General features: G+C 43.8%; 1 protein-coding gene across 1 annotated transcript in view; it reads left to right on the forward strand.

Moving 5' to 3' along the window:
• SLIT3 (slit guidance ligand 3) overlaps positions 1-27,931 on the forward strand; it is a 594,639-nt gene that overhangs the window by 23,201 nt on the left and 543,507 nt on the right. Inside the window, exon 2 of the mRNA XM_047873095.1 lies at positions 22,766-22,837. Within this exon, the coding sequence (XP_047729051.1) occupies positions 22,766-22,837 (72 nt within the window). The remainder of the gene's footprint in view (positions 1-22,765; positions 22,838-27,931) is intronic.

Consider the following 27,931-nt stretch of genomic DNA (forward strand, 5'->3'; position numbering starts at 1 on the left):
AGGGGAAGAAGACAGACCACAATTTGGCATTTAAGGAAATAGACTGGGAAGAGATGAGAGGGATTCATCTTGCTGCGTTGTCTCATGGGCCAAAAGCTTCGTTTCGAAGAAAATGGTTTCTAAAAGCTGGTGTGAGTTTTGTGTTACATTTAGTTGTGCTCCTTCTGTGAACAGAGGCTTAGATAACCATTTTGGGTGGGAAAGAAAGTCATTTCTTCTCCTCCCCTCCAACACCCTTTCCCTCTTGACTGATATACACATTTAATCATTATTAACAAGTGGGGGTCTTAGAATCCAAGAGCCTGATCTCCTGCAGTGTCCACCATCCTGCTGTCAGCCCACCTGTGACTTCCTTTCAGACTCGGAGTTGGGAGCTGTATTCCCTTCTTATGTTTTGTGTGACACAGCATCACCATGAAAGAGTCTGGCCCTCTGACACTACTGGGGGGGTAAACCCCATTTGGAAAGATTCTTAGGCAGCCTGTGGAGGAAGTCTGGAGCTGATTTCATGATAGTAGAAAGACCGTGGGGTTTGGAATTAGGGCTGCATTTGAATCCAGGTTTTGACACTCGATAGTTGTAAAACTGTGATGAGTCACTAAACTTCAGTTTCCTTATCTGTAAAATGGGCACAGTGGTAGTTAGGTCTCAGGGTTCACTGTACAGCCCCTATTCATGAGAAGTACCTGCATACAACCTGCAAGTAAGCATCTGTCCAGTACTTGGCAGCTACTGCTGGTGTGAAGAAACCCAACAGCTATTTTGTGTTGTTTGGATCTGGCACTCAAGCATAGTGATGCTGGTCTGCTGGAAAAATCCCAGCCAGTCGTAATTTAGTAGAGGTCAGGGTAGCATCCAGCTGCATGCCGTGATACAAAGAGCTAACATTTAGAGATTACTCGCTATATTTAAAGCACCAAGCTGATTGCTTTATGCAAGTTATCGTGTTCAATTCTCACAACTCTATATGTTGGTCCTATTATTATACCCATTTTTCAGAAGACAAAACTGAGGCTTAAGTGACTCATCTGAGACCACCCAACTAGTAAGCACTTGAGCCCAGATAGTTTGACTCCAGAGCCCCAGTGCATAAGCAACACATGGCTGCTATGGCAGGAAAACCTTCCTTGAGATTGCTTTGCAAGCTGAGCCAGGAAGATGCCAGTCTCAAGATCTGTCATGTGTTATGACCACTCAGTCTTAGAAGCCTTTGTCTCATCTTGAAAATCTCCCCATTTGCCCAAGAATGAAGTCCCCATTCTTTGTTGCCTTTCCAGGCTTGCCAAATCCAGTCCCCATCAATCATGCATTAATTAATTAGTTCATTCTTTCATTCACTCTGTCAACATTCATTTGCTCAACAGCTCCTTTGGACCATGACTATTAGTGCTGGAGATCACTTATGGAGTACTTACTGGACCCCAGGCACTGTTGTGGTGACTTTTACACATTACCCAGGTACTCATAATACAACTCTACATGGTAGACCTCATTACCACTTACTGCTTATTACTACTTTACAGTTGACAAAATAGAGGCCATAAGGAGGCTAAAGTAGTTGCTTAAGGTTCCAAGAAGTATGTCAGAGCCAGGAGTCAAATCCTTTCATCAACCCTTGATCCGAGGAACTGTCTTCCCTTTCTCAATGCCTGTAGCATTAACTAGTTCTCTAAACTATTGGTTCCTAAACTTGAGGAGGCATCAGAATCACCTGGGCTTGTTTAAAAGTAATTTTTTTTAACATATATTTATTTTTGAGAGAGAGAGAGAGAAAGAGAAAGAGAGAGAGAGAGAGAGAAACAGAGCATGAGTGAGGGAGGGGCAGAGAGAGGGAGAAACAGAACTTGAAGCAGGCTCCAGGCTCTGAGCTGTGAGCACAGAGCCCGATACGGGGCTCGAACTCATGAACCGCGACATCATGACCTGAGCCAAAGTCAGATGCTCAACCGACTGAGCCACTCAGGTATCCCCTGGGCTTGTTTAAACACAGACTGATGGGCCTCACCTCCAGAAGTTCTGATCTAGGAGGTTGGAATGAGGCTGAAGAATGTGCATTTCGAATAATAGGTTCCCAGGTGATGCTGATGCTCCTGGCTGGGTGACCCCACTTTGGGAACCACTGTTCTAATCCAAGCTCTTTGAGGACAAGGATCCTATCTTTGTTGTTCTCCTTGCATTACAGTACCTGGCACAAAGTAGATGCTTGATGTGTCTTTGTCATTTTGAATTGTTTGATCACATATTCATTTCTCCTTCATGTACCATGTTTTTATTTCTCCATGTGCAAATAGGCTTTGCCATGTAGGATTTAAACTCCTGGGGGTCAGAAACTTCACCTTCTTAAAAAAAAAAAAGGAATTTCACCTGATATTTCGTAGCATCTTTTACAGAGCCAGCCTCGCACACACTGGGTGTTAGGTAAATGTCAGCTGGTTGGTTGGTTGATTCAGAGACCAGCCTCACTAAGACCGAATTTACAAGCCACTTGAACTCTGCACATATAGCTCTGGAGACAATCTCTAGATACCTAGAAGAGGTCCCAGTATATAGTTGGTGCTCAGTAGTGCCTGTTGAATGAATATCCTCAATCTCTGTGGCTTTGTGGCCAAAAACCTCAGGTTTCCCTCATATCTTGAGCGCAGTTCCAGCTTGGGAGCTCAGCCTCAAAGTGTAGTTTGGAGGATGGAATTTTCCAGGGTTTTTGGTTTACCCAGGGCAATGATTCTTAACATTAGCTACACATTGGAATCACCTGGGGGGCTTTAAAATAATATTGATGACTGATACCTACCCCTGGAGATTCTGATTTCATCGTTCTCAGTGTGGCCTGGGCAGCAAGTTTTGTATAGATCCCTTGGTGATTCTACTGTGTATCCAAGAATGGGAACCCTGATCTAGAGCACTTGGTGGCATAAATTTCTCTTGAGCATTTGTAGAAGGTTGTGCATGTATGTGAATATGAGTGCACATGTGTGTAGAGAAGTGCAGGGCTATGCGCTCCTGGAGTGGCACAGAGTGATCCTCTCTGACGCTAGAATAAGGGTGCAGGAACTAGAAGTCAAGCCTTGGGTAAAACTCTGGCAAAGCCAGAGGGTACTTGAGAGTGCTGAGCAGGCCTGCCTCTGTCTCCCATGGCTGCCTTTAGCTGACTGTTGGTTGCCACATTCCGTGGCCAAGGAGGCTCTGTTTCAAGGCTGAATGCAGGTGGTGTGGCTTTTGCAAGGCCCTTTTGTTCACTCTCAAATCAGAAGGGGCCGTCCTCCCAGGGGCTGAGGTGTGGGGCTTAGTATTTGGCATCACGCACATCAGTGCTGAGCTTATTCTTGGGTTTCTCAGTGGAAATGCACACGGCTACTTGAGACCCAGGAGCTGGCTGAGAGCAATGGGAAAGGTCATGCCTGGGCCCCCACCCTAACAGGTTGCTTGACTCAGCATAATCCTGGTGTAATTAAGCATGACAAGAAGAAAAGGGGGAAAAGGCTAGCGGTTACCAGTGTGCACTCAGCCCAGGCCCCCAGGGACTAGGGTATTCAGAAGTGCCAGCTGTTCTCAATTTTATTGGAGCCAAGACTTGGCTCACCTACAGCCATCTGCACCAATTTGTCCCTGGGCATTTGGGGTGTGGTTCAGTGGACCTGTAGCATCAAGTATCCCAGAGAGATGGTTGGGTGAGTAATTCTTCCCTTCTCTTCTCTCTTGTCATATCCTCTCAGAAGCTGTGTGTGAGAGACACAATCACGTTAGTACATACAAATCACTCACTGTTGTCTGAGTGGTTGTATTAGGTAAGGCAGGCACTGTGCTGAGCCCTGGAGCAAGGACTGGTTCCTGAGACTTGGTTATACTAGTGGGAAAGCATTTAGTCAGGATAAAGTCTGGAATCAAATCCAATCACATACTTGAGCCAGATAGATAATATAAATGGGTGAATTGGGCTGCCTGTGAAGACATAGGGAATTATGGGGGCTCATAAGGGCATAAGTGAACGGGGGACCACATGCTCAGCAAAAACTCATTATTTAAAAACCCTTGTTTGCCAAGCAAACAAAACAGGGTCTGTACAGTGGGAATCAATGATGGGGAACCAATGTGACACCCACTTCTAGCCACTTAGGGTGGGGAGTACTCAGCCAAAAGATTGCAGGCTCCCTCATGTCTATGTGCAGGTCTAGAAACCTAAATTTCAGAATGGACTCATGATCCTGGAGGTGTTGTCTTTTGGGGCCAGCTGCACCCACAGTTGCTGCTTAGGGAGTCCACATTGAGCATCTGTGAAAGCTTCCAGAATGCAACTGGCCAAATCAGGAATTGACCAGGAATCGGGAATCAGGAATTGGTCTGGTGGAGGTATCTAATGAGACTGCAAACATGATAGGGAAGAAATTGCAATGGCTCTGCCCTTACTCTCCCTTTCTGTTCCCTTAGGAACATGAGAAGCAAAGGACAGAGGAAGGAACAGAGAGGGACCCTGAACACACTTATCCATGTTTCCTTCAACTTAGACTTGGGAGAGCTTGGTAGATTTCTGTCCTGCTCACACCCAGTTTCCTTCTGGTCTCCTTTTTCCTCACCTGCCTACCTTACCCAGCACTGTGTTCATTTATCCATCACTGGACTATGGACCCAGATCTCCCAGGGGGAAGCCCCAGAGGCTTTTCCTGTGGTCTCAGTCTCCTGAGCTCTACTCTGCAGTACTAGGGTCAATGGCAAGGTTTCTGTAGATCACGAGGCCTTCAAAGGTCAGAGCCTCAAAGGTCCTTCCAGCAAGAGGCTTGTGAAGAAACAAGTCACTTGTGCTTATGGAATTTGAATGGCAAGTCCCTTTCTCTGGGGTTTGAAGCACTACATAGCTTCTAGTGCTTGCTCGCTTCTGACATGGTGCTATTTTTAGCATTGTTCTCCAGATATATGGGACTCTCCCACTGTTGTTCTCTTTTTATTTGTTCATCCATGTGCTTGTATTTTCCACAGTGAGTGTGCTACAGTGAAATGGTTTCTGCAAAGCCCCTTGCCTCCTTCCTAAAACAGTTTACCCCTTTGCAGTGCCCCACACACCAACACCATGGCCCCAAGCCACGTCAGAGTGAACAAACCACAGACTGAAATTGCAACCATTCAGGAAAGAGGAGTCTTTAATTTGGGCTTAAAATAGCCCACAGCCTGAGAGTTTGGGGGACCAGGAGCAAGGTGTAATCGTAGGAGTGGGCATTGGAGACCCACCCCGGAATGACTGGGCAGAGACTGTGGGCAGAGCGAAAGACAGGCATAGAAGTTGAGGGTCTGGGCTGGAGTCCCCCACAGTTCATTTAATACTGTCTTCTTGAGTCTCTTTTCATAATGGAAAAGTGAATGACATGGCAATAAAAATACATGGCAACCACCCACTCCATTTGGAATGGTGTGTCTGCTCCCCTCTTTCCTCAAAACTCTGTGAAGGCATCATTGTAATATTAGCTGTAATCAGAGCCACCATATTGCTGAACTCCTGGGTAACTATGCACATTATGTTCTTCAGGGGTGCCATTCTCACTGTATTCTCTTGAACAGCATCTCCTGAAGTTGTGCAAGCAGCAGGAGTGGTGATAATAAGAGTAAAGGGATGTTGAGCATTTATGGGCTGGGCATTGTCCTGTCCTCTTGATATGCATACAGTAGATTAATTCTCAACCCATGAAGAGGACATTGCGATTGTCTCCATTTTACAGATAGAGAAATGGAGGCACATAGAATTTAAATAACTCCCTGCATCATGATGCTAAGTCAGCCACGGTGCAGAATAAGCTTCAGTCCAACCCTGGTGCCCATACTTAAGCATTATGCATCACCCTCCATGTTAATATTGTGGTTTTTATTCTTCTGGTTATTGTGAATGCTGCCTGTCTTAGCTCAGGATGCTATAACAAAATGCCATAGACAGGATGGCTTAAACAACAGACTTTTATTTCCCATAGTTGTGGAGGCTGAAAATCTGAAATCGGGGTACAAACACGATTGAGTTCTGGTGAAAGCTGTCTTCCTGGCTTGGGTATGGCTGCCTTCTCTCTTCCTCACATGTGGAAGAGAGTGGTCTGATGTCTCTTCCTCTTCTTATAAGGGCACTCATCTCCTCATGGGGCTCTACTCTCACGACCTCATCTAAACATAATTACCTTCCAAGGCACCCCCTCCGAACATCATCACACTGGGGATTAGGGCTTTAACAGAAGAATTTGGGGGAGACACATTCAGTTATAACACTGATATTTCCTTGTTTTCAAACCTACCAGACTTTGTAAGCTCCTAGATCAGGGGTCAGCAAAAATTCTCTGTAAAGTACATATTTAGGCCCTTGGTACCAGTCTCAATAGCAGCTACTCAACTCTGCCCGTGTAGCACGAAAGCAGCCACAGACAGTCTATAAACAGATGAGTGTGGCTGTGTTCCAGAAAAACTGTATTTATGGGTACTGAAATTTGAATTTCATATATTTTTATGTGTCGTGAAATATTATTCTTCTTTTGATTTTTCAACCATTTAAAAATATAGAAGCCATTCTTAGTTCATGAGCTATACAAAAACAGGCAGTGGGCTTGATTTGGCCTGTGGGCCATACCTTGCTGACCTCCATCCCAGAGTACAGGGATTTGGAAGGTTATGTATTTATTTTAATCCATGGCTTCCCAGGATCTCTCTTGATCCTGACCCTCAGTTTCCACCCATAAATGCTGATTGAACGGATTACTGCATAGTAGGCTCTCTGAGGTATACTAGATGATTCTGGGATACTGATTTTCAGAAAATGAGTAAAAAGTTCCCTTTACTCAAAGCAAGGGATGGAAATCCAGTCTTTGTCACAATTGCTAGAAGACGGCAGGAGCCTCCCTTCAGGGATTTTTGTAGAACAGCGAAAAGAGAATTTTTTTTTTTCTGCATGAAGTGTAGAGATTTATTCTTCGCAAATAGACCTACAGAATGTGATTTGTAATAGGAAACAGATTTTCCCCTGAAGATAAATGGAATGTCCCCCACCTCCCAAACTGAGAAGAGAATTGTTTCCTCTTTACAAAGGAAACAAATTGGATTCTCAAAGGAATCATCAGAGAAGTTTTAAAAATTGTCATAATAAGCAAGATATGGTTTCATGAATGATGAAAGGGATATTTGCCTCTTTGGGTCTGGACATGCAGGACTGGTTGGAGAATCAGATGAGCCCTTCTCTCTCCCAACCTAGCTCTTGTCCCTAGGCATTTTATTGGTGCCAGATGCAGGAAAGTGGCTCCCACCTGACTGGAGTTGGTGGGTCCATCGCTGCCCCGCTGGTGTACTCTAAAGGTATCCTCTTCCTTTTTAGCTCTTCTTCTTTAGCACGCTATTAAAGAAGGTCCTTATTCCTCAGCCAAGCTTCCTGTTAGCTACATTCATTTTGGTCCATGGGAGAAGGCATTACAAATGGGAGACTTGCCTGAGCAAAGGCATGGTACTTGAGATGAGCCTGGTGTGTATGTGGGGTATGTGGGGGGGGGGGGGCAGTGGGTGGTGTGGGGAACCTGCCTAGATAGATGAGCTCTTTGGGCTACATTTCAAGGCAGCCAGGGCACAAGGCTGAGGCCTCTTGTCTTGCTGAGAGCAGAGAAGCACAATGATGCTTTTGGTTATGGATGCCAAGAGTTGGTACACAAGTAAGAGTGGCTGGGTGAGGGAGGAGCTAGTCATTTGATCCAAAAGCCTTAATTTTCCCATTCTTTGCTGGATCCTGGAGATGTACAGGAGACTCCCACACAACCCTTGCCCTCTGGTTGTTCATGGTAAAGTAGACAGATATAATTCGTTTAATTCCTTCAATTCCTTGTGATGTAGGAGAGCAGAGAGCAGGGAGCCCTGACAATCTAGCCTTCCCTCCAAAATCATTACTTTGTGGATAATACTTAGATGTGCGAACTGGGGGATGTTGCATAACCTCTAGGGAGCTCAGTTTTCTGTAAAACGGGGCCAATAATAGTACCCACCTCTTAGAATTTCTGTGGGAACTCAAAGGAGATGAACAGTACCTGACACATAGTGATAAATCAACACATGCCAAACTATTATTATTATTACTGTTTATTATTATTATGCTTTCCAGCAGTTATAATTTCCAACATTTGTACAACTCTTTTAATATATCAGGCCCTTTATCTTGAATATTTTATCATCTTTAAAGCCTGCTAAGGTTCAGTAGGTGCTATTAACCCCATCCTCACATGAGCAGAACGGCTTGCCCCAACCACACAGTTATACTGTGTCGTGATCCCAGATGGTACAGCTTCAGCTCTGTGCCATTCTGCTTTCTTGCAGGGGTACGGGGCCATGTCAGCCTGATGGGTGATTCCAGATAGGTGAGAAGTATTCTCTGCTCTCAAGGAGCTTATAGTCTAGTTGAGATTTGAAGAGCCTTGTTCTAGGAAGTAGAGAGTCCACATACAAGTAGAAGCCACTTTTGCTGTCTCCAGCAAGAGAAAGCAGGCCAGAAATGGACTGGCTAAGAGTCCTCTAATGGAACCATCAGATGACACCCAGAATCTTCTTGTGCTGAACCTGCAAAGACCTGTCTCTGATTTCCTGCATGTCACTCGGCAAATTCCCTCCATGTGTGAAATGAGCAATGGAGCCAACTCTCTGGTAGATGGTGTTAGCTCCAAGTTGCATCACATTCCACCCCCTCCTCCTTCGCAACAGACCTTAACATTATTCTGTGATTACTTCGCATCATCCTTCCCAAATGTGCATCAAATTAAAGAGTTATTAGGGCATGGCAGGACATGTTTATGGGGAAGAATTTCCTTTAAAGTCACAGCTCAGCCTGAACTCACTTTATTAGTGTTTATACAAAGTATGTAGTCTGTTCCAATGCAATCCATGTTTATATTCCTGTAGCAATCATTGCATTCCTGGGGCTGCTCCTTCCTGTTTTCTTAAAGTGATTACTGCACCTATATTAAAAGTTAATAGTGTGTGTGCTCTATGGCTGTTGGGTTTGGAGATGTGCATCATTTGGAGAATGACACTTAACCATGACATGTCCTACAAATGGTATAAGCTTTGAAGTGTTTGCCGCCCAAGTGGACAAGAAGGGACATTCCTTAAGAACAAAGACATTGTGAACAGTCAGGCCCCTTGGAAGTACTTCCTTTGTCACTCACCTCTGTTGTGGGTTTTTGTGACTGTAGCTAGGATGACCACTTGTGCTGAATTGCTTAGAACAGTCCTAATTTCTTCCTCTTTGCCTGAAATAATCATTAATGGCATCTCCTTTGATTCACAAAAGCATTCAAGTTTGGATGAGAAATTATATGATCACTCTAGTTCTAACTGGTGATCAGATTTACTGGTACAAATGAAATACTGATACTGAATTTGGATCTCAAGTCATTGTCAATTAAAGACAAATGTAACTCAGTTAAAAATGTCGATAAAGAGCTAGGTTCAGATCACTCAGCCATTCAACAAATGTTTATTTGTGCTTTTTATATGTCAGACATTGTGCAGGACCCTGGGGATTCAAACATAAGTAAGATACAGCCCCAACTCCCAAAAAGTTGGAGTTTACTGGTTTAGCTAAAGTGGGTATGTTAAGGAAACTCTCTGATCAGACCATTTCATTTTGCCTTTCACCCCTCAGGACTCTATTTTTTGCAAGTTGATTGATTGCTAAGTTCTCAGGCACTGACCTCTAACTGTCTGAATATAAATGCCCTTGGTGTACTTACCAGCTTGTGATCATAGATAAGGGTCATAATCTCCCTGTGCCTCCATTTGTTCATTCATAAAATGGAACTAATAATAGCACCAGCCTTGCAGGCTGGTTGTAAGGATTACAAGAGGCACTGAATGTGAAGTACTTAGAATAGTGCTTAGCACATGGTCAACACCCAGCACACATTGGCTCTTGCATAATAATTACTCCACAAATATTTATTTAGACTCTAATGTGGGCTGGCTGCAGCTTTCCTACCTCTGTTGACTAGAACTTAGGTGGCCTTCTTAAAAACATAATTTAAGGTAATGTGTGTTAATGGAGTCCAAAGCCTGTGAGAATTTTCATGGGTGAGAATTCAGGGTCAGTGAGATTCTGACCCTGGGGATCAACCAGTTTATTTTCCTCCTTTCAAAGGTTGGGGGCAGGTAGCTTTTCCAAAATCATGCTATGGGTTAGAAACAGAGCACAGAGAAAAATCATGGATACTTAGCTTCTTAGGCCTTTCTTTCCCACTCTGCCAAACTCCCATGTGTATCAGTTAGTACGTACAAGACTATGCTGCAGAAACAAATCCAGATTAGCAGTGGCAAAATACAATAATAGTGTATTACTTTCTTATATCAGAGTCTAGTGTAGTTGGTCTTGGTAGTGGGCTGTGACCATCTTGTCACTCAGGAACCCAGGTTCCTTCCATCACAGGACACTATCATTTTTGAGACATGGCCTACACATGTCAAAGAAGACAAGAGAAGGGAAGAGAGTATAATGTGAAGGATGTTTTATAGCCTTGCCTGGAAATGGCTTGTATCACTTTCATCCACACTTCTTCAATCAGAAATCAGTCACGTGGTCCCACCTAGATATAAGGGGTGCCCAGAAATTTAATCTTGCTGTTTACCTAGGAGGAAAATAGAATCGTTTGGTGAACACATAGCATTGTTCCTGCCATATCATGTGCCTTACATTTCTTGCCACATTTTCAAAGGCTGATCCCAATCTCTTCTGAGATTTCTGTTTCATAATTTCCAGCGATTTGTGGAGCCTTTCATTTTTTTCAGATGCCCTCCTCTATAGGGTAGAGAGGGGTTTTAAGAATGGGCCTTCTGGGAAGAATTTGGAAGGTTTGAGATTTCTGGACATGTAGTCATTACCTGGAGGTTAGTGCTCAGAAAGAAAGAAATTGTCATATGTCATTGTAGGAAGAATTGGGGAAGGATTTATTCTTTTTTTGTTTGTTTGTTTCTGAGAGTCAGGACTGGGATGCCCTGGGGTGTGTCATTAAGGGAGAGATAATCCCTCTGGATGTTTTATTGAAGGGTGTGCTTGAGTGGACTAGGAAGATCTGGGAAGAGAGCTGTGGATTGGAGTATGTGCGCCTTTGAGTTTAGTTCAGCACTGAGGTCTCACCAACCTATTCTCCATCTTCCTGTGCTCATGTTTTGTATGAATAATAATCAACAAATTAATGACAATGTTTACATATTGGGTATTTACTAGATGACCGGTCCTGTGCTAAGTCACTTTCTCATCTAATCTAATTCTCACAACACCCTAGGAAATAGGTACTGTTATTATACCCATTTTACAGATGAGAAAACAGAAACTTAGGGATGAGTTTGCCTAAAATCATTACCACTGTCTGGCAAAATTTGAGCCCAGGCTGTCTGATTCTAGTGCCTGCTTCCTTAAGCATTATGTTCTGGAGCAGGGAGAAGGATCTCAAACTGCAGTGCCTGTAAGGGCCAAGCAGGTGGCATAAGTGAGGAAGCAGATGAATGAGAGTCCATACCTTATCCAAAATGGGCACTTGCCTCTTAGCTACAGTTTCCGGTGGCCATGAGAGCCCAGTGGGTCAGATCACCTGATTTTTTGGAGACAATCTAGAATTCCAGATTTATATGTGAAATGCTTCCAAATTGGCAATTAATTAATAAATGTTAAAAGTATATCAAGGGCCAGACTAAACATGTCTGCAGGCCAGAATTGGCCCATGGGCTACCAGTTTACAAGTTCTACTCCACTGCCTCCAGCAAAGAGCTAGATATGCCCCCTGTATGCCCTTTCCTGCTGGAGCATGAAGCTGAACAGAGCAAGACAGGGGCCAGCAGGGAGCCCTCCTGCTGCAGGGAGAGGAAGAGCAGAGACCCATGCTTGCCCGTCCTCCTTGTAGGGCCCTCACCACCCCCACATCCAACCATCCAGGTTGCCCCTCTGTCTGGCTCCTCTCCTCCCTGCAGGTAGCTGTCTGTATAGCACTGGCTGCAAACTTCTGCAGGTGTAAAATTATATATGCGAGAGTGTTGCCAAGTCAGAAATTCAGCCCAGGGAGGCTTAGTTCCCAAACAACTGAGGTAGTGTGAAGCCAGTTTTTTAAATCAAATTCAGTCATTTCTCTCCCGAATGCGTGTATGTGTTTTTAAACTTGTATGTAGTTATGTAACTGATGAGGATGAAGTGAAAAAGTCAGAAAATAATTCAGTAATGTCTCTGTTGTACAGGTTGGGGGGGGCGGGTAGCATGAAGGGGAAGCTCTGTGAGGGTGATCCACAGTGAAATGTGGCCACGTATGACCTAGTGGGGTGGTGATTTGATGGTTCTTGAACACATACTGTTTCCTCTCCTCTATCATGAAAGATGAATGGATGGCTGGGGATAGAAAGCAAAGAAAGAAAGACACCTATAAGCATAGGGCCATCTGACCAGATTCTAAGAACTGCCCTTGGGCTTATCAAAGTACATCTTCCTTTGGCCAGATTTCCAGGTCTTAGATGGCTTTAGCTCTGCTGGTCACTTTAGCCATGAGAAAAGTCCTATTTCAGCCAGGCCACTTTTTCCAACATTTTGCGGGGGAGAGAGGGAAGGGTGCGTGAGTAATACATATTTATTGAAGAAAACATTGGCAGTCCTAAGAAGCAAAATGTAAAATATTTAAGAAAAAAACCAACAAAACTCTTCACCCCAGCATCCAGAGAACACTAGTGTACATTTCTCTGAGTGTCTCCAAGGGACCTCACTTCATCCAAGGTGTCTGGGAGGAAGTGAGGGGAGTGTGATATGTGGTTTTGGCTCCCACAGAGCATCACAGTCCTTTGGGAGATGAGACAAACACACAGGAAACAGGCAGCACACACGGGGTGGAAGGAAATGTGATGAAAGGCCAAAATGGATTGTGCAGAGGCTAAATGATGCAGAAGTTCAGAAGTTCAGAGAAGGGAGAGATCAGTGTGGGATGGAGAGGCTGGGAAAGCTGCAGAGAAGAGGCTTGGGGGGGCCTTGCAAAGCCTGAAGAGAAGCCATATGTTTCCCGAGGTGGCCAAACCAAAGTACCACAAACTGAGTGGCTTAAATCAACAGAAACACATTCTGTCACACTTCTGGGGGCTAAGAGTCCAAAATCAAGGAATCGGTATGGCCATGCTCACTCTGAAGTGTATAGCGGGGGGATCCTTCCTTGCCTCTTCTAGCTTCTGGTCCTTGGTGGTCCTTGGCATCCACTGACCTGCGGCTGCCTCACTCCAGCTCCTGTCTCTGGTGTTTGTTCCTGTCCTCCCTGTGTTTGTCCTGTTGTCTTGTGAAGACTCTAGGCATATTGGATTGGGGCCACCCTAATGGCTTCATCTGAAACTAATTCCATCTGCAAAGACCCTATTTCCAGATAAGGTCACATTTACAGGTATTGGCAGTTAGGACTTCAACATATCTTTTGAGTAGACATAGTGGTAGGATTTGGAGGGAGAAAGGATGTTGAGGGCTTTCGAGGCCAGCAGATAGCGGGGACGTATGTGTTGATAGAGTGCCTCACAGAGTCCCAGATCTGTAAGATGCTCAGTAAAGGTTTGTGGACTGAAAGAAGAAAGAATTAAATGTGACAGGCTGAGGATAGCCATGATGCCCACCTGGCTGCAGTGCTGCTGCACTGTGAGAGATGTTGGCATCTTGGGGACACAAATCTGGTTGTGGGGGCAGGTTTAATGTCAGGGGAAAGAGCTGAGGGCTGTTAAACCAGTTGCTTCCCTGCTTGACCTCTTCTGTGGTTCTGAGTGCTGAAAGCATGCAGGCTGCCCCATGGATGCTCCACAGCCTGGGTGCCCCCTGCATCTGTGACCCCATTTGGTATCTGCTCCAGTCACTCCCATTCTGCTCCAGTCACCTGACCTTTCTGTTGCTTAGGCCTTCCAAATGCTTGCTCTACTCAGGGCTGTTGTGATTCTGTTCCTGTATTTGGAAATATCTCCCTTCAGCCTCTCCCTTCGCCTGGCTCCTCCTTTCCCTTCAGGTCTCAGACCAAATGTCTCTACCAAAGAGAGGCCCCTCCCACCACCCTTGCTAGAGCCTCCACTTCCTCTCATGCTTACTTTCATTCTCTTAGCCTCACCCTGAAATGATTTTTGGATATTTATTTTTTCTTTTTTTGTAATCTGTAGTTCTGTGGTTTATTCGTGGTTGCCTGTGGCCCCCTGTGTTAGTTTTCTGTTGCTGTGTAACAGTCTTACCACAAACTTGGTGGCTTGAAACAACTCCTGTTTATCACCTTACAGTTCACCAGAGGCTTCTGCTTCGAGATCTCACAAAGCTGTTAGTTGGGGAATGTGGTCTCATCTGAAGGCTGAACTGGGATGAAACCACTTCTAAGCTCTTTATGTTGTTAGCAGAATTACAGTCTGTTAGATTGAAGACTGGTTGTCCTCAGTTCCTCCTTGGTTCTTTTGTGGGGGGCTTCCCTTAGTTCCTTTTCATATGGGCCTCCCTAATATGGCCACTCGCTGATCGCAGGTAATAAGAGTAAAGGTCCCCTAGCAAGATGGGCATTATACTTGTATGTAATATAATCACAGAAGTGACATCCTGTCACTTTGCCGTGTTATATTGGTGAGAAGCAAATAAGTAGGTCCTGCTTTGCTCAAAGAGAAGGGATTACATAAGGGTGCTAGTACTAGGAGACAGGGATCATGTAAACCACCCTATAGTCTATCTGCCATGATTACTAAGAGAATAAAGTTCCCAGAAGGGAACTATTTTTGTTGTTGTTCAACACACTATCCCTAGTCATAAGTACCAGGTCCAAAGTAGGTGTGTAATAAAAGCCTATTGTAGGAATAAAAGGAGGATAAAGGGAAGGACAGAAAGAGGGATCGAGGGAGGGAGGAAGGAAGGAACAAATGGAGGGAAGAAAGAAGGAAAGATGGAGAGAAGGAATGTCCTGCTTTCTCCTGTAACATGCTTTAATAGCCCAACAAATCTGCTTGCAGTTATCCTCAGGTAATGCCTCTAGGCTTTTATACGTGCTCTTTCTTTTACCTAGAATCCTTTTCCTCCCTCTCACATAGTCCTATGCCAGCCAACCTGGCCATGGCCAACTCATCCTTGAAGTCTCGATTAAAACATTACCTTTTCCTGGAAGCTCTTCCTGACCCTTAAAACATGATTTTTCTATACTCTCCCATAAGCTTTTGTTTATACCTCTGGCACAGTATAGAACAGGAGTCTGTAAACTGTAGCTTCCAGACCAAACCTGGCCTTCAGCCTGTTTTGTAAATAAAGTTTTACTGGAGCACAGCCATACCCATTAGTTTGTGTATTGTCTATGGCTGCTTTCATGCTACACAACTGAGTTGAATAGTTGTGATAATAAACATGGCTGGAAAAACCTAAATTATTTACTATCTGGCCCTTAACAGACAGAGTTAATCAACACTTAGTGTAGACTATTTAGCACAGCCTGTGGTAATTGATCCTTTCTATTTTTCCTACTAAACTCTGAGTTGCTTAAGGTCAGAGACCATACCAGTCTGGTTTACACTTGCATCTCAACATTTAGTATAGTAGCTGAATCTTAAGGCTTAAGACAGTTTATTGAATGAATGAATGAATGAATGATGTATCATATCAGTCAGAAAAAGAAAACCGGTAGAAAAACTCAAATTAGAATTATTCCAGAAAGGTTGATTTATAAAGGGACTATTTCAGAAACTGGGTGTGGCTCAGGGAACCAGGACTAGAAGCAGTAGAGCTGTTACCGCCCCTGAGCCAGAAGAGATGAGAGGAGGCAAAATGTTCTGGAACCAGGAAGAGGTCAGTCATGAAGAGGAACCGTGACCTTTGGTGGAGACAGTAGCTAACCTGGATGACCTCTCAGGGAGGGAAGCAGGAGAATAAATACACTGTCCTCACTCTGTTCCCTTCCTCTATCTGCTGCTCAACTCAAAGCGAAATAAGACACAAGAGCCAGCCCTGTAATGTGGTCCAATCAGGTTAGTTTCCCAGGGTAGAGAGCGAATAATTGAAACTGAGGTCAGAGCCCCTCCACTAAGTTATTCTGGTTTGGTTGGAACCTGTTCTTTGCTAGTGGTAAACAAGGGGTCAGGCTGGACCACAAGACATCTTAATTCTGCCCCCTCTTACCACTTTCCTAATCCCCAGATTCGGCTTTGGGATCTGGAATGTGAATGCATCACACTGTCTGAAGGCTTGTTCAGTAGCTTGTTTTCCTTGTCCTCAGACCCTCCACTTCTCTGTGATTCCTATCATGGCCCTTGCTGTCACCACCCCATCACAATGCACTTGCTTCCCATCTGCTCCAGGTCTTCTGAGCTCCTGTTCTCACAGCAGTCTCAAATCTTTGATTGTTCACTCTCCATGGAATCTAAACCACATCTCTTAACATCTAAATTTTGCATACTCTTACATTGTTCTCTAAGTAGCTTGCAAGTCTCAGTTCATCTCCTCAACTAGACTCCAAGCTGAGGGCAAGGTCTAAGCCATATTTTTTAAGGCCACTTGGTTCTGGGCCCCCAAAACACAAGAGTTATAGATCTCAAAATTACTAAGACTTTATACGTTATGTTGTCCAGTTTCCTACCCATCACAAGTACATCATGTCTGGCATGAGTTAACTACTAATCTCTGCTTATATACTCCTGTAAGAGGGAATTAATTCATTGTGAGGTAACCCTTCCAAGTTCACCTTATACTGAGATTTTCTTTCCTGAAACCCAGAAAGCAGCACTCTGTAGATACTTGCTGTGCAGGGGCAGATGGTCTTATCTGAACTGATGGTATGTTCTCTAACTCTGTACATTGTACCATCACACAGAAACATCTTTTTTTGACACCAGTCCTAACTTCTACCTCTGCATCCTCTTTCAACAAGTTGTTGGCTGTGAGTGAAAAATTAACCACCCCAAATGCTGTTTAGAAAGTGTTTCCTCACACAGTTTATCTCTTGAGCCTTCTGATAGTCCTATAGAGCTGGTGTTCTTGGTCATATTTTATAAAAGTCTCAACAACAATACCAACAACTGGGGTTCAACAGATTTAAGTGATGTTCCCAAAGTCACACAGCTGAGAAGGAAGAGGGGACTCAAATCTACATCTTCTGGGTTTGGTGTTGAAGCCCTTTTCTCCACACTATGCTATTTTACTGGAGGTTGTTTTTACTGCTTCCTCTTCCCAGATGTGCCATGGCAAAAAGAATGTTTTGATGGAATGCCGCAGAATGAATCAAAAGAAGGATGTGAATATACATATGCCAAGTTAGGGACAGTAGTCTGCCCTAGAACATTTTTGTTTCATTTTTTCCAGTGTTGTTCTGAATTCCTTGCCCTCCCTACCCCACCCAAGGTGTCAAGCAGATGTGAAAATATCACAAAGCTGCGACTCATAGCATTGGTTTATGATTCACTGATTGGGATGGGGGAAGATAATGCTGGAGATTACCATGGTGATGCCTGTTTATGGAGGCAATATGGTAGATTATGAGCATCATGGCAGAAACCAGACATGGGCAAAAACAGCAAGATAGCACTCCCCCCTGGAGTTTGCAGAGGGGCTCAGCACTCCCACTGGCCCAGACCTCACTGGAAGACAGAAGAGGAAATGGGCCCTGTTGGCTGGAGAGGGAAGCAGCCAAACCACCAGGAATGCCCTTTGCTTTCTTCAAGATGGGATGGGAAATTCTACTCTGTACTGCTCTGTTCTATTTATTTATTCATTTATTCATTCATTCATTTTTCTTCCTGCCAGAAGTTCACCTGATGCAGTAGAAAATGCTTAGACTCTAGATGTAGATGGACAGCATGATGTGATTTAAAACAAAACAAAACATAACAAAACAAAACCACAAAAAACACTTGTCTTCTGCATTCAGAGAGCCCAAATTCACATCCTAGCCTTTGCCCCTTACTGGTTGTGTGACCTCATGGCAAGTTGCTTTGTTGGTAAAATCTAAGCTAGACTGGTGATGGAAGAGAGGATGCTTCAGCTTCCTCATGTGAAAAATGGGGTAATAATAGTATCTACCATATATGATTGCTGTCTGGGATAAGAGAGAATGAACATACAGTTTTTAGCACAGTGTCTGGTGCAGAGTTTGGGCCCCAAAACATCAGCTTTTGTTAATTCCTATCTTCAGTATTTTTATCTTGAAGGAAGATCATAACACTTATGTTTCAGAAACTGTTGCAAAGAAAAAGGAAAAAAAAAAGATGGAAAGTTCCTGACTCAAAGATACTGCATTTGTCCATGTAGACTGCTATAACAAATAGGCCCCAAATTTCAGAGGCTTAAGAATTATTTATTGAATGTGTATTATGAATGTGAATTATTATTTATTGAATGAGTTTTATGTGGGTAAATGGAGAGACAGGGGAGGGAGGGTCTCTATTCTGTGAAGTCATTCAGGGACTCAGGTTCTTTCTGTCTGCCAGTCTTGGAGTCCTCCACTGGATTTACTGAATTCAGCCCAAGATGAAGGAAGAGAAAGAGCATGGAGGACTGAGCAAGAAGTGTTATGGGTCAGGCCTGAAGGCAGCACATATTGCCTCTGCCCACGTAATAGTGATAACTCAGTCACATGGTTGCACCTACCTGCCAGAGAAGCTGACAAATGTACACTATCTGTGTGTACCAGACAGGGAAAATGGTTCGGTGGACAGCTTGCCAGGCTCTGTTCAATGAATGGTACCCACTATTGTGATTACTAATAATACACCAGGGTGATTCTCATGGTGTCCTAAGGCCCACTTGGTGGGATGGACAACCTTAATTACACAGTCTTTACTCCTGAGAACCAGAGAGGAGGGCCAATTCTCACTTCATTCCTAGGATGACAGTGTATCTTTGGCCCCTTGTGATCCATCCTTGACCATATGACAGGACTGAGGATCTCAAGAGTGGCAGTCAGGGGCAGAAAGGACATGCCTTTGAGAGATATCTGAAGGGCATTCCATTGTTAATGGTAAATTAAATATTCAGAAAATGTCTTTCTCTTCCTTTCTCTTCCATATCTGTATTGTGCCAAATGACTCATTTCAGAACTTAATGGCTTAAGACACAGGACTCACTTTAGTATTCTTCCTCATAGTGTCTATGGGCAGGAATTCAAGAGTACTTCAGCTAGGTGATCTGGCTCAGGATTTCTCATAAGTCCTACCCAGATGGCGGCTGGAGCTAAAATCTCAAAGGTGTTTGCACTTACGTGCCTGACCTCCAGGCTGGAAAGAATCAAACAGCCAGGGTGGAACCACCAGGGCTCCTTCAGCACCTCTCTGTCTCTCTCTGTATTCTCTTTCTGGTCTTCTTACATGGCCTTAACCAGTGGCGACTCTAGGTCTTCTGGTCTTCCAATGTGACAGCTGAGGACTCTCATGCAAGTGCTCTGAAAGAGAGCCAGGCAGTCACTTCTTACCTCTTTTAAGCCAGCCTCACAAATTCCACATCATTCCTACCCCAGGCTTGTCTAAGCAGTCATGAGGCCCACTCAGGTTCAAGGGAGAGGGACACAGACTGTACATGTCCATGGCAGGTTTGTCAAAGAAACAACTTGCAGACATGTTTTCCTGCCACCCCACGTCCCTACCCCTCATCTAGAACCATAGTGGCTTCCCATCTCATGAGCAGGCTTGCAGCTGGTTTGGAACTCGTGCTAGGTAGGCTAAGATATACTAATTCCCTCAAAGGCCAAAGCTGAAGGCTAAGAAATCTGGCTAAAGTTCCAGAGCAGCCTGGACTGGGATGGGGGGCTGGAGGAGCGATGGGCGCATGAGGTACTGCAGCCTCTTCTCAGTGTCCATTTAATGAATTCTTATGTTCAGCCAAGCATGCTGGCAGTCTAGTTTGTGTTTCTTGCCATTCGAAGGTTGCAAGTAGGAGGGGCTGACATAGAGCATGGAGGCTCAGCGAAGTTAAGTAAAATACTGAAACTCACCCAGCTGGGAGTGGGGGGATGGGGAAGAGATTTGAACCCTGACCTGTGCCACCTCAAAGCCCATGAACGTGTTCCCTGACCTCCTCCCTGGCAGTCAGGCAGTGCATCAGTTGGTGGGGCTGGGAAAGATATGGAAATAGGTGTCATAGAAATGTGAGAGAGAGGCAGCGTGAGGGGCCTGCTGGTAGTGCCATCCTACCACTTATTGGTTACAAAATGCACCCCTCTTTCATCTGTAGGAAGATAGTCTCTTGGGGATCCCAGGATTCATCTGTAGGCACAGAGTTTGAGGTGCTGCAGGCAGCAGCTCTTGGTGCACTGAAATTTCAGAGTGGCAGTGGGGGGGTGCAGGTAAGAGGGATGCAGTTCAACTAATTACAGTAGCAGTAGCTGCCACGATTGAGTCTTTAACAAGTGCCAGATAAGCACTGGGATAAGCAGTGTGTACGTATCATCTCATTTGACCTTCCTAAAAGCTCTGGAGGTTGAGGTGATTACCCTCATTCTGTGGATGGAATAGCTGAGCCTCAGAGATGAAGTGAACTACCGGTAGGTCACTCACTAGGTGGCAGGGCAGGGAGTCAAACTCAGGGCTGCTTGCTTCTGAAGCTCCGCTTCCCAAACATGGACTATGTGCCTGGGGCAACCCTATGACCCGTCCCCCCTGAAATCCTCAATGTTTCAGCAGAGCACACTATGTGCCCCATCACATAATAAATATTAATTGAAAATATTGGTGCGATAGCCACCAGCACAAGCTGCTAAGATATCATGCTGTGTCCTGGTAATTAAACCCTGAGATGCATTGTCATATCTGCAATTTTCAGTGTCCCCAAACATCAGTCCCAACTGAGACCGGAGGTGAGAAGAATACTCAGAGTGAGGATAAGCATGAGATTCCTGTCTATGTGCTCGTTTCTAACCCTCACACGAGCAACTTTCTTCATTTTCCTGTGTAATTCTTGCTCTTCCTTTTACCAGCACTCCACTACATCTGAAAAGACTATATACTGCCTCACTCCATCACAGGCTGGCTAAGAAACAACTTGGTTACTATTTTTGTTAGTGGAAAACTGGATGAGGAAGGGAGGTGGTTCCCAGGTGAGGTTACCCAAGGACTCACTTGATTTTTATTTTTGATATTATTTTCAATACCAGGAGAATAATCCCTCCTCATACCAAGTATGAGAATCTGAAGATTGTGTCTCCATTCCCTTTATGCAGCTGTAGAGCTCCCAAGTCCCTCTGAGGCATGACTGATGGATGGCAACTTTAGGACCTGGATAGGTAAACCAAAGAAATAGTGAGCGTGTGGGTGGGGATCTGTCATGGGGAAAATGGCCTCTTAGTTCCTGAATGTTCAGGAAGGAGCAAAGTCATTTTACAAATACCTTGTTGAGGGGTGCCTGGGTGGTTCCGTCAGTCAGGTGTCTGACTTTGGCTCAGTTCATGATCTCACGGTCATGAGTTTGAGCCCCACATTGGGCTCTGTGCTTACAGCTCAGAGCCTGGAGCCTGCTTTGGATTCTATGTCTCCCTCAGTCTCTGCCCCTCCCCCACTCACGCTCTGTCTCCATCTCTTTCTCTTTCAAAAGTAAATAAAATATTTTTTAAAAATCTTAAAAACAAAACAAAACAAAACAAATACCTTGTTGAAACTACAGTGTGGCCAAAACCTGAAAAGTTTCTCAAAAAGGCATAGTAGATAGGAATTAATCACTCAGTATCTATTATTAAGAATTGTAACATATTATTCCTGGTCTTACTCGTTTATTTATTTTTGCATCTAGTCTTCTTAGATAATTTTAGTAAACATAGAATATATATATATATATATATATATATATATATATATATATATATAACTTGTTCATAGGTTCATTTTTGACTTTGGTTTTCTCTAACCCTGGTGTCCTAATACCCATGGTACCCTTTTTCACCAACACAAATATCACCATGATGCTTTCAGTTCTTCCATGGCAAATTCTTCTCTTTGGGACCATTTTTGCAGGAGCAATCCATGTAGCTGTCTTTACCTAATGTATGAGATTAGTAAAATTACCTCCACTCTCTGCCAGGCACATACTTTCTATATTGGGGTATGGAGTTAAATGAGATATTATCTTTGTCCTCAGGGACTTTACAAACTAGCTGGAAAATAAATAAATACCTAGGTAGGTACCAAAGTCAGTCGAGATTCTTTTGTTTTCAAGTCGTAGAAAATTCAACTCAAACTGTTTAAAGATAATAGGGATATGGGATAGACCGGCTCGTGTGATTTTGAAATACAGAAGTATTTGGCTTCAGCATGGGTAGGTCCAGATACTCATAAGATAGCACCAGGAATCAGTCTCTCTTTATCTTTTGACTCTAGAAAACTCTCTCTTCATAGTGGCAAGTTGGCTTTTGGCAGTGCTGAACAGCTTGGAAACCTAGTGGGGAGAGAGCTGTTAGAAATTTGAGTCATGTACACATTCCTGAAACAATTCCTGTGGTCAGAGGGAGTGAAGATGCTTATAAGCCTAGCCTGGAGCTGGGAAGAGGGGCAAGCCTCACTTATGTGACATGATCTGAGAGTTGGGGAAGGAGACTTCTAAAGAAAAGTTCTTACCCAAAGAAGGGGCAACAGAAGCCAGGAAGCTAAATATAACAGGGCTCTACTACATATATAATGGATGGCTTATTCCATACAGTATCCTTAAGTTGGTTGGGCATGCTCAGGGGATGACATTAATCATTGGAATTACCTTTTCCTTGACAAGCAACATTCCTTCAAGACTGTCTGGGTTGAATAGACCATAAACGTAACCTGCAAAAATCTGACCTAGATCTGCTCTCCATTGCAGTGACCTGGACAGAAATAATATTACCAGGATTACCAAGATGGACTTCGCTGGACTCAAGAACCTCCGGGTCTTGTAAGTAATGCATGGCTCTCCAGTGCATTTCATTTTCAACTCTTAGGCCTTGTGAAAATGTTCTGTTGCCCTGACATCACACCCGTATGCAGTAGGTGACAGGACTTACCATTCTGCAGCAGAAAGCACTTCATTAGTGTACCCAGGTTTTCACAGGTATCTCATTCTGTGTCTCCATGCTGCTGGCTGGGCTAGACCGATGGAAGAAGTCAATTCCAGTGACAGGGAAAACAGAGGGCTATTCACAAATAAATCAAAAGGCCCAGCTTCTAGGATGACAGCAATGTCAGGTTGACTGACCATGCTACTCTTCCATAGAGATTATAATTTCTTCTCCAGCCTGTGCATTAAAAGAGCAATCAGAACAAAAGTTATTTATGTTGTTGCCTAATAGAGAGGAGGAGAGGAGGGAGGGGGAGAGTCAGACAGGGTCAGAGCCCTTGTTATACACCCACAGCTGTATAGACAGGTAGCAAAATTTGGGATGGGTATTGGTGCAAAAGGGGAGCAAGGAATATCAAGTTTCCTTGCTAAATATTGAACACTTTAACCCATCCCTAAATCTGTCAGTGGTAAGAATGTGCCTAAAGGCTTGTCTATTGGCAAGTCTCAGACATTTAGAGGTATAGGAGAGGAGCAATTGGAGCCTCTTTCCTACTTTATTCAGAGGTTGATTTTGACCCATGAGTATGGCTCCAGACCTGGAGCACCGTTTGGGCCATCTGGACACTGCCTTGGTGTTTGTTGTGTTATGGAATTGTGGATGGCAAATGTCTACTAGAAGCAGCGGCTAAAGTCTTGGTATCTGAAGCCACCTCCTTTTTACCAATAACCCTTTGTAATACAATGAATTTTGTGGTAGGGACAGGAAGCACCAGGTTCTGGTCCTGCATCAGAATTAACTGCCCATGGGATCTTAGGTGAATCACTGTAACCTCTGTGGGCTTCAGTTTTCTTGTGTGTAAGATGAGGAATGGCTAGTATACTAGTTTGCTAAGGCTGCTGTAACAAAGTACCACACACTGGGTGGCTTAAACAACAAAACTTATCATCTCACAGTTTCTGAGGCCTGAAATCCAAAACCAAGGTGTCAGCGGGTTTGGTTTCCTTTTGAGGGCTGAGAGAGGGTGGGGATCTGATCTAGGCCCCCCTTCTAGCTTCTGGTGGCCTTGGGAATCCCTGGTTTCTAGATAATTGTCTTCTTGCTGAGTCTCTCACATTTTCTTCCTTCTATGCAGGTCTCTGGTTTACATTTTCTGTTTTTATAAGGACACCAGTCAGATTAGAGCCCACTCTAATAACCACATTTCAACTGAATTACCTCAGTGAGGACCTTATCTCCAAATAAGGTCACATTATGATAGCCTGGAGGTTAGGACATCAACATATGAGTTTGGGGGGCATAAGTTCTTCTAACTCTTATAATTGTGCATTTAATGCTTTATGGTTTTAACATTTTCATGTAGTCTATTTATTCTCACTGCAACCTGTGGAATATTACTTGTGCTACGTTGTTTTCCTGATTGAGAAGTAGATAGTACTGGGGTGCCTGGGTGGCTCAGTCGGTTGAGCGTCCAACTTCCACTCAGGTCATGATCTCACGGTCGTTGAGTTTGAGCCCCATGTTGTGCTCTGAGCTGACAGCCCAGAGCCTGGAGCCTGTTTCGGATTCTGTCTCCCTCTCTCTGTGCCCCTGCCCCCATTCATGCTCTGTCTCTCTCTCTGTCTCAAAAATAAACATTAAAACAATTTTTTTAATTAAAAAAAATTTAGAAAAGAGAAGTAGATAGTAGTAATGATGGTGATGACAACCAATGTATATACGGTACCTTTCACAGACCAAGCTCTGTGTTATGTGGTTATTAACGCCTCTCTGCCCAGGAGAAATAAGGGGTGTAGTTGGTTTAGTTGTCCCAGCTTCACATGGCAGGTAACCATGTGGAAGAGAAATCAGAACCCTGAACATGTTCTTTCTGACCTCTGTGCAGAGCTGCTGTCCATTTACATTATAGAAATTTTAGAAAACCAAGAAGAAACAGCCTACCCATTTTGTAAATGCAGCCCTGATTTGCGAGTAAGTTGCTTATGTGAGTTTCCCTGAACACCAGTGTGTGGGGGCACTAGGATCTGAATGTCAGGCCTCCAGATAACAGATGTTTTCCCCTTGATGTGTTCTCCAGTCTGTGACATGTTCACGCTCCTCTCACCATCCTCTGGGTGGGAGTGGTGGGGGATGGGGAGAGAAGGTGGAGGGCAGAAGGGGGAGACTCCACCCTCTGCCCAGTCTTTCTTTTGTCCTGAGGAGTCACGTGTCTGTGAAATGACCAGCAGCTCTCACAAGATGTATGTGGGTCAGAACTGAGACTGGGACAGGTTGAGGGAATTCTATGGCTCAGTTTCAGGGTAATTTTATTGAAGAAATAGAGGCAGTAAACTCCTGATTCCAGGTCATTTGACAGCTTAAAGAACAAACATGTAACTTCTCTGTTTCCATTTCCGCCCCCTGTATCTGTAAGAGATTTCCTTTTACATAAGTCAGAAATTTTGCCTAATGTTTCATTTTCTAACCAAGTTAGCAAAGAAAACCCTTTGATTTTGTTACCATTACATCAGAAGACTAATAAAAATTCCGATTTCCATATCTGCTCTCTACAAATAAGAAAGTTTAAAATAATCACAGAAGATCGTATTAATATCCTCTGGATGGTCTACAGCATTTCTTTGACTCCAGTTTATCTTTTGTTTAATTGGCACATTCTTCTTATTTTGATAACCAATGCCAAAACACTGCCCCTCCCCTGCTTTATAGACACTGTTAATATACTGTGTTTCATTACCTTCCTTATCAACTCAAAGACAATTCCATTCAAGTGGCCCTTTATTACTGTGAAAGAATCTGCTAGGTGGGATAGCTGAAATGCTTTCTAACACCAGTAAAATACCCAGACATTTAAACCATATTTTCCCTCACTCTATTCTTTTCAGCTGAGTAACCTAGACAACTATCTTTTTTGAAAAGCTTTCATCACACCTTAGCACATTCCCTATATCTGTTTCTTATTTACAATTTATAGTGAAGCCAGAAAAGACTCAATAGTCCTGAATAATTTGAGTTTGCCACCTATTTCCATGCAGAACTGTTAATACAGTGCAGGTGAATGGGCAAAAGCAGATAAAATGGAGATTAGGGAACTTTGGTCTCATCGAAAGGCAATTTTCCCCAAATAAAGTACATTCAAGAAGATATAAGAATTGCCCATAACAATCCTTTGTCCCACAGAGTGGGAGTGAGGAAGGATCTCTTCTGGTGGTATCAATTATATTCCCTTTCTTAGTAGTCTGTTGCAAGAACTCTGCTATGCCCACAATGTGGGAACCAGCTTTATCCCAAATGGGGTTAATAAAAGAGTTAAAATCCACCCAGCCATCATCACAAGGGGCGATTTCCGATTCTGATCCAGTGTTAAAACTAAAAAAATAACAGTGCCAAAAGAGCTGAAAATGAACACAGTCTGTGTGTCTTTAACTCAGAACAGACTCAAACCATGGGCAGCCTTCTGGTCTTCCAGCCTTTCCTGGATCCCTGACCTCCTGCATCTGGTCAGTAAAATGAGAGTGATATCAGTGGCATTAGCACATTCTCCTGAACTGCATCCCAGCCTAGAATTCTGGATGGAAGGTTCACAATGTCTGCATTCACTGATTCATTGATTCATCAAATGTTGATTATTCATTGAGCCTCTAAAAGTCAGGTACTAGGCTGGACTCTGATATCTAGGAATTAGATCTAGAAAGGAACCCTAGCTACCTTACCAGTCAGGATGCCAGCAGGAAAAAGATGGCACTCAGAGCTAAATAAAGAATTATTTACCAAAGTGTGGGCAAAGTTAAGAGAAACCAAGGAGACATGGTGCAGTTTCCTGGGTATAGTGACAACAAAGAGCCCCAGCAGCCCTCTGGGCCTCAAGGAGCAGTGGGAGGAAGTAGTTATCTAAGCCTACAAAGGTAGGAGCTACCTGATAATTGGACCTATGGTCTTAGGTAGAGGGACACAATCAACCTGAAATGACTTGGCAGGGAAGGAGGTGGCAATAAATCCCTCAGTCTCACTTTTGTCCTGCCCTCTCATCTCTTGCTGGTGACTTCCATTGGCTAAACCCAACTGGAAGCCAAAGTCAGAGAAGCTTCTTGAAGTGATAAAAGTTAGCTTCCCAGAGCCTGAGCAAAGTGGAGAAGGGGAAGATATCTAACAAAGATATATTTGCATTTTTTTTACCCCCCTTTCTGAAAGAAGCAGAACTAAAAGATTCATCATAGGAAGTTGGAGTTAAACTCCTTCAGAAACCCAGTGAGAATATGACACTCAGTCCCCATCATGTTGCTCCTTGTTATTATTGGGAAGTAATCACAACAAGCTCTGTGATGGATTGATTGATAGTAAAAACCCAGCTAAACAAACCCCCAGCCACTAATATTGAGCTAGCTCCCTGGTTAGCAAGATGTACTAGTGTGAGTCTGTTAGCATTCCAAGGCACTCCCTGCCATATGGCAAAATGGAGAGGGAGAGAAGGGAAGAAAAAGAACATTTATTAAGCCTCTAATTGTACTCCAGATCCTGGGCTAGATAATTTATACACTCGGTTCCATTTTTATTCAGACAAGGACTTATGTGATGTTTTATTTATTTATTTATTTATTTATTTATTTATTTATTTATTTAAATTTTAATTTTACAAATGAAACAGAGTCCCTGAGAGGTTGACTAGATAGCCCAATGTCACACCATCAGCTGGTAAGAAAGCAGGAAAGGGATTTTACACCAGATTTGGCAAGCACACCAGACTGGGAGTTAGGGAGTCTACCCAATATACAAATAATTTTTCCTTGGGTGAGTCTCTTAGCCTCCCTGCTCCATGGTGTCCATATCTGTTAAGTAAGGAGGGCCAGCCTCCAGAGGCAGAGTAACATGAATGTACAGACTGGAGTAGGTGAGGACGGTGGAAGACTGAGGAGCCTGTGTGCCTTGCCTGACCCCATACTCAGTTCCCGCCAATTGTTGGTATTTGGAAATGCAGGAGCTGATTTTTCAAAAGG

The sequence above is a fragment of the Prionailurus viverrinus genome, chromosome A1 (assembly GCF_022837055.1).
Source record: "Prionailurus viverrinus isolate Anna chromosome A1, UM_Priviv_1.0, whole genome shotgun sequence".
Classification (NCBI taxonomy): Eukaryota; Metazoa; Chordata; class Mammalia; order Carnivora; family Felidae; genus Prionailurus; species Prionailurus viverrinus.